General features: G+C 33.3%; 1 protein-coding gene across 1 annotated transcript; it reads right to left on the bottom strand.

Moving 5' to 3' along the window:
• Nucleotides 1-1,688: 1,688 nt before the first annotated feature.
• Nucleotides 1,689-3,250, bottom strand: LOC111393040 (zinc finger MYM-type protein 1-like). The gene is made up of 2 exons (XM_023018443.1): nucleotides 2,830-3,250; nucleotides 1,689-2,377 (listed from the first exon to the last, which is right to left on the bottom strand). The coding sequence occupies exons 1-2, from the start codon at nucleotides 3,248-3,250 to the stop codon at nucleotides 1,689-1,691; spliced, it is 1,110 nt and encodes a 369-aa protein (XP_022874211.1).
• Nucleotides 3,251-7,622: the final 4,372 nt, after the last annotated feature.

Here is a 7,622-nt window from a genome sequence, read left to right as displayed (position 1 = left end):
TATTATTATTATTATTATTATTATTAAATTTTATTATTTTTAATAATATAATTAATAATAATTAAGGATTTTTTAATTATTTTTATAAATTTAACGTAATTGTTTATAATAAACTAATAATATAATCAATTATTTTCGTCAATTTAACATAATATTTAAAACATGTGAATAATTTAGTAATCAATAATAATTTAATATATTTGTTAATTTAACGAAGTTATGATTTAATAATTTATATAGTTATAAAATAAATAATTTTTTAAATGAATACATTGTCAAAAATCGAAAGAGTGAATAAAATAATAAAATATTATTCATTTGGTGCAATAATTGGAGATGAATTTTGGTTTAGTGCATGATTTGGTGCAAAATTGTGCAAATTTTGGTGCAACGCTGGAGATGGCCTAAGAACGATGCATGAAATGTTCCCCGTAAAATATAGAAGGTAAAGTATGTGGAAGAATTACAATGTTCAATTCTTTTGAGCACTTACGATACACCTATAAGCATTAAACAAAGTTATAAAGCGTTAAAAATTCCCTAAACATGCTAATCCAACACGAAAATCTCATAGTTTTTTATTTTTTTTTATTTTTTATTTTTTGTAAGTTACAAGACAGATCAAAATAATGGTCTATGGAAAATCAAATCCTAGCAATTCCAAGCCAATAAAAAGCCCAAGAAATCTATATTTGCAAAATATAAATGTGTGGTGAAAAATGATACTTAACAAACAATTCAGAACTTTAAAGGGAGCCAAACAAGCACTTAAGTTGATTAGTGTTTGATAGCTTTTACAAAAACATTTTGAACTCATAAATTTATAGACAGGATCATCAAACACCAATAGATATTCATCTTTATCTGTAAAAGAGATCAGTAATTACAAAGAAGTAATCCTTCCGTCGACCAAAAAGAGTAAGGTACTCGTTTACTATAATAAGGGTTTTTTTTCCTCCCTCCTTTTTTTTTTGCTAAATCTTCTATGGACAGGCCTATTTTGCACGAAATCAAGTCCAATGATATAATTATTTAGTTATCGGTATTTATAAAATAAATTAACCACAAACTACTCAGAAGTGGAATTTCCCCTCCTTTGAAGTTTTTTAAAATATGAATTGCTTCAGGTACCATCTTTCCTACAGTATATGTGGAATCTATTATTGAATTTCATTATCCATAATTTTTTAAGAAAAAGAAAGCTGAAAATATTTAAAATATATCTACCAATCAATACGAGAAACTAATTTTGGTGGGAAACTTCTAAAAAAATAGAAATAAATACTGAGATTTTTTAGAAGAAGAAAACTGCTCTTCTGTTCATTGTTTCTTTGTACTTCCATATGTAATAAAGTACATTCTCTCACAGGAAGTTATGGAACAAATCAACATCAAAAACAGTGTCGTATTTGTGTTTCGCGGGGCCTGAGGCGAGATTCAGCATTTGGGCCCCTACTTCATAGCAAACAATGATTTTTTTTTTCATATTATTTATAAGAGTTTTAAGGAACTAAAATTTTAACATAAAATCCATAATAAAGCAACAAATAAAAATGAAATTCAAAATATTTATATTATAATCAAATAGAAAATGTTCTAAACCATCACTTAAATACAACTCGTCTTGCGGTTTTTGAGGCAAAAATATCAATCAATTTTGTATAGTCGAGTTGTTCAACCATTTCATTTTAAATGGACAACATAGCTAATCCATTCAATCTTTGCTGTGACATGGTTAATCGAAGATAAGTCTTGATCAATTTCAATTTGGAGAAACTTCTTTCTACTGATGCAACTGTAACCGGTATAGTAAGCAAAATCTTGTAAGGAATGTAAGCATTCGGAAAACAACCATTCATTTTCTTCAAGTAATTTAGCACATCAATTGCTTTTTTTGTTTCTCCAGGTAGATAGCACTTCAAAACTAACAACTCCGTACATAAGTCATCATCAATAATTTCTGAATGTCCATTATGGCTCAAAAACTGCTCAAGATTCTTACAAGATTTCAACAAACTGTTAACATCCATACTCATTAATCTCTTCGAATTAAACAAAAATCCAAATGTCTCTTCATAATGTTTAAATTGTTCAAATTGAGTTTGAAGTGAAGATCGAGCTTGGTCAATTATAAAGAGAAAATAATCAACTCGAAAAGATTCTTCAGCTGATAGTGTTACCTCTTCACTGCCACTTTCATCAAACTGCATCTTTCTTCGAATATTACATTTCTCTCGAAAAACAACTTCAATTCCCATTTCAACTGCTATTTGTTTAGCTTCATCCATGGCATTGGCAAATTCAGATTCTCTATAATTTTCGAGAAACAAAATAAGTGCTTCTAAAAGCTTGATGGCCTCATCAATATCCATATTTTCTGCTTGAAAAAATTTACTCACAATATTGAAAGCATGCAACAACTTATACCAAATGACCATATCAAGTAAGAACTCAAAATTTTCAAGTTCATATGTTGCTAATGACTCAGCTTTACTCTTTGTTTTAGGATCTTCAGCAATGTTTGCCAAGTCAAGTAAAGCGTCTCTTATTTGTACAGATTGCTCTTTTATAGGTTTGACACTTTCCACATGACTTTCCCAACGTGTTTGGACAATGGCTTAAGTGTTAGACCTTTAACCTTATCTTTAAAATTTTTTCATCGTTTGGGAGAAGAAGAGAACACTATATAGATGCGTTGTATCACTCCAAAGAAGGACATAGCTTTAGAACAACAATTTGCCATGTCACATAATGCTAGATTCAGGCTATGACAACCACATGGAGTATAGAAAGCTCTAGGATTTATTTCAAGTAACCTTTTTTGTACACCTTTATGTCTCCCACTCATGTTAGCTTCATTATCATACCCTTGACCTCTTATATTGTCAACATCAAGCTCAAGATTCATTAACACATTTGTAAGTTCAGTGAAAAGTCCCAGTCCTGATGTATCGTCCACTTTCAAAAATTCAATCCAATATTCTTGTACCATCGAAGAGTCCATTGATTCATCCACACATCGTATTACTAGAGACATTTGCTCCTCATGACTCGCATCTGGAGTACAATCAAGTATGACAGAAAAATATTTTGCATGTTTTACTTTTGTGACAATTGCACTTCTCACCTCGCCTGCCAAAGTTTGTATCAATTCATTTTGAATTTTAGGACCAAGATATGTATATTGAATCTCACGTGCTTGAGCACGTCGAATGTGTTCTCTTATTATTGGATCAAATTCAGCAACCATTTCTATCATTTGCAAAAAAAGTCCATTGTTCTCCACGTAAAGTTGTTCACAATCTCCGCGAAATGCCAAAGTATTTTTAGCAAGTCGTTTAACAATAGCAATTATCCTCGTTAGTACTTGTCTCCAATGCTCTCTTTCTTTGTTGATGGCCAATTGTATGCTTTGTTTGGAGCCTATTTTCTAGTTCCATCCAACTAGTCATGCAGCCTATATGCTCCTTAGACACTTCATGATTTGTAAGGCGACAATGCATATTATGCCAATCTTTATATCCCTCGTTACCCAATTGACCAATACTTTTCATCGTTCTTTCTATTTTAAACAACTTGCAGCAAAAACAAAATATCTTGTCTAAAGAAATGGAATACACTAACCATCTTCTATCAGTTATCTGCCCATTTGTAAGTAGCCGCTTATAGTGTGACGATTCAAAATGTCTACCTTGACTATCTTTGGGAAACAAGATGCTATCAACTCTTTTTGGACCTATTTCAACTAAAAAGTCCCTCATCTTTTGATCAATGTGGATGTCCTTCCAATTTTCGGGATCTTCAAAGAAAACAATTCTCTTGATTTAAATCTTCATGTTGAATATTATCTGCCTCATTTTGCTTCGATTCATCCACATTGGCAGGTTCAATCATTTCCTCGTTCTCTTTCCGTTCATCCACATTGTCATTATCATTCTGATTCTGTTGTTCCTCAATCAATAAATTTTTTGGCGTTCCTTCCTTCTCTTTTTGTTTCTTGTTATTAAGGTACTTCTCCATATCTCTAGTCTGGCTTCGAATTAATGCCTTTACTCTTTCTCTCTTTTTCTTTTTTTGAGCTCCAGATACATATTTAGGAGCCATGGTATTTGATTCAAGTCACTCAACAACTATCAATAATCTGCAAGGATCCCAAAGTGGTCCAAAAATATTAGTACATTAATATTGTCTAATGTGATTATTAAACTAGAGTTCGACTAAAAATTCAGATTTATTACAATTTGTGAAGAAGAAATAAATCTACACAGATAAGTAATATTTAAAATTAAAATAGCAAATCCCTAACAAGTTCAATGGAAGAAGCATTTTCCTTAGAAAATCCTACTTGACTAAATAAATATTGTTAAACAATATCATTCTCAAGCTACTAAACAAAATAAGAATAGAAAAATTAAAGCAAACTGTTAATTTCTGATGTCTAATCATGTCCTTATTCTTGATTAGTTAATTAATCTTTTGGACTTTGAATGAGTGGATGTGGGGAAAACAGGCCCCTTTGAAAATGGAATGAGGCAAGAAATTCTACATTTCTACCCTTCCCAAATATGGGAAATTCAGTTGCAAATCATGCCATCTAAATTTGCCCCACCAAAATACGAGTCAGGGCTTCTCCAGTTCTCCATACCCGACCCAATTCAACAAACTTATCATCACACTATCAGTCTATCACAATTCACAGCCAGCGGCCTACGAGGAAAGGAACGCGAAAGCAGAAACTAAAGCCTAAAGGTTCAGTTGAAACAAAAGAGCATATGAGCATGTTTGGCTAAGCTTATAATTTACTTATAAGCTTCATTTTCTCTTAATGCATAGCATAAATGCATAATAGCATTACTCATATGAATTGATGAAGATGAGAAAATAAAAAAGAGTTGTTTCAGCAAGCGCAAGCATAGGCACAGCCTGATGCGAACTCCGTAGCAAAGTTGACTATGAAACCCACAATGAGATTGACGAATCCAAGAAAGCCAAATTAATCCAAGAGTTTAGGATTAATCCAAAAGAAAGTCGAACCAAAAAACCCAACAAGAACGATGCTTGAAAGACCCTTTGATCACGCAATCCAAGGATTAAATCCGGTTGTTTGAACGCCACAAGTTAACACTTGATAAGTTCGAAATTGTTCAATGAAGAACGATGATGAGAAGACAATACGTCTCACTTTTAATTCAATATCAATAATGTCAAAGGTTTTTTTTAACAATTGAATGGAAATTCCTATTTATACTAAACTTAAAAACTAGGTAAAAATCGTGCAAAAGTCGAGTATAATCTCCAAAATATGGAAAAGAATCAAAATCTAACAAAATATGGAAAATTGCCAAAATTGAAAAATTTGCCAAATTTTTGGCCTGTGCGGCCGCATGGTTCAATTGAAATTGCACTTTTAGTTTTCGGTATGCATGTGTGTGGCCGGATATGGTTTTGCCTGTGCGGCCGCATGGTGTTGTCTTTAGCCTCCGCTTTCGTCGCTTGATAACAAATTGATTCAAGATGATTCGGTCTTCGACCCGAACATGAAAGTTGCTCCATTTTGAGTCCCGAACATGGTTCCATCAATGGTTTCTTGAACGAGCAATCCCATCGCTTGTTTCACTTGCTTTGCCCTTGATCGCGTCATTGATCCGCCATCGACTATCAACGGGTCTTGTCTCGCACTTGCCTTCGTCGGGCTCGACTCTTGGATCATATCACAGCTGCACAGGCAAAGTCACAAATCTCAATGTGAAATAAATTATATAATTACAAGTAACTGCCGGCACTGCAGAAAGGGTTAACTGGTTAAGGGTTGTTGATTTTCTGAAATCATTGGCGAGAAGAGAGCCGTCAGTCGTGCCTCATGCCTGTAGCCGTCGGGCGCCGGCCGGTTGCTCCTGCCTTTGCACTTTCCTCTTTTAGAAGGGTTTTGATTTTTGAATCTTGTAGGGACGCAGGGTAAGTGGCGGTCTCCACTCTCCAGGTCTGGTCTCTCGACTCCCATCTCTATTAAAAAGAAGAATTAAAAAAAAAATGAAAGGGAAAAATTTTGGGCCCCCTAAAAATCTGGGCCTGAGGCGGAGGCCTCTTGAGCCTCTCATCAGGTCCAGCCCTGATTAAAAATAACACTACAGGGAAAATTTAACGTGGATCACCTTCACTTCAATGCTGGCAGCATGCTATTGGGATATTTTGTGGCGTTTATCTGAAGTGCATTGGGGAACAGACAAGATCAAATGGACGCGGTATTACAACTGTTTCTGTTAGAGTAGATAGGAAATAAATCAATAAATATCAAAGAAGAAGAAGACACAGAATTTATCCTAGTTCAGATCACAATTTGTGATCCTACATCCAGTCTTGGTGACGCTTTATAAGTGTGTTTTTACACACTTATTTAATATTTAAATATAATTATTGTTGATGGAATGAGTAGAATTCTATTCACAATTAAGTAACATTTGCTTTTGTAGACCAAAAATCACCCATGGAATGAGAACAAGGCAAATTGAGGAAAAAAGGACCAAAATCATACAAAATTGTGAAATTGAGGACCAAAGTACAACTCAAAAAGTTCAAGGACCTGAGTGGTAAATTATGAAGGACCTGATTGAAAAGAAATTCAATATTTAAGGACAAAATTGGATACAATCGAAGTTCGAGGGTCAGGCTTGCAATTCTTTGGGGAAACAAACTGAAGAGAAGGAAAATGAAAGGTAAGGCGCACACCTAACCCTACAGCTAAGGCACATGCATTAGCTCCAATTTTGGACAACTGAGAGCAACCGAAGGACTAAGGTGCGAGCCTCATTTTGTACTAGGGGTGCCTTAGTTTGAATACCAGTGCGCACATTTTAATTTCTTTATGGCTTCTTCTTGCAATTTGGCTGGGACGATTTTCACACTTTATAGACACCATTTTTAACCGTTGTTCTTCTCTTCTCTTCTTTATTTTTCTTTTCTTTTTCTTTCTTTTTCTCTTTCATTTTTCTTGGATTTTGGGGAACGATGGGAGAAATCAAAAGCAAGGAATTTTCATCTTAAAAAATCCAACAAAAGGGAGGTTTCTAACCTTGTATTTTTTCCTATTATTTAGTCAAACATGCAATGTATTGTATAAAATATTCTCATTTCTATTATTTATATAACATAGGCTAAGTTATTTGTGTTGTGATTTATGGTATTAGCTTAACCTAGCTTTAATTAATTTTAATATTTGCTATTTGATGTTAAGTTATTTATTTTCATGTGTTTTTACTATTGTTATTCAATCATTTTCATTTACATGGCCAATGAATGATTATATTTAGTAGTTTATACATCGTTCGAGAGAAGATTGTGCATTTTAGACTAAATAGTAAAAATCCTATATTTGTGTAGGGGATAGAGATGTACCCTAACCCTAGGTGACCTAATAAGCTATTTTCACAAAGATCTAATGCGATTGTTTGGTTTTAATTGATATAAAACTATAGTAAATTAAACTAATCAATTAGGATTAATTTCGCTCGAGAGAGATAATTAACCAAAATTGGAAAATCGGATCTAACATCGTAAATGAGTAATTTATTAATTGGCTAGTAGAGAAATTAATCAGGTGACGGTTAAGCATAATCATGAATCCC

This window comes from Olea europaea, chromosome 4, assembly GCF_002742605.1.
Source record: "Olea europaea var. sylvestris chromosome 4, O_europaea_v1, whole genome shotgun sequence".
Lineage (NCBI taxonomy): Eukaryota > Viridiplantae > Streptophyta > Magnoliopsida > Lamiales > Oleaceae > Olea > Olea europaea.
Note: the sequence above shows the minus strand (reverse complement) of the source record. Positions and strands in the feature narration are given on the sequence as shown.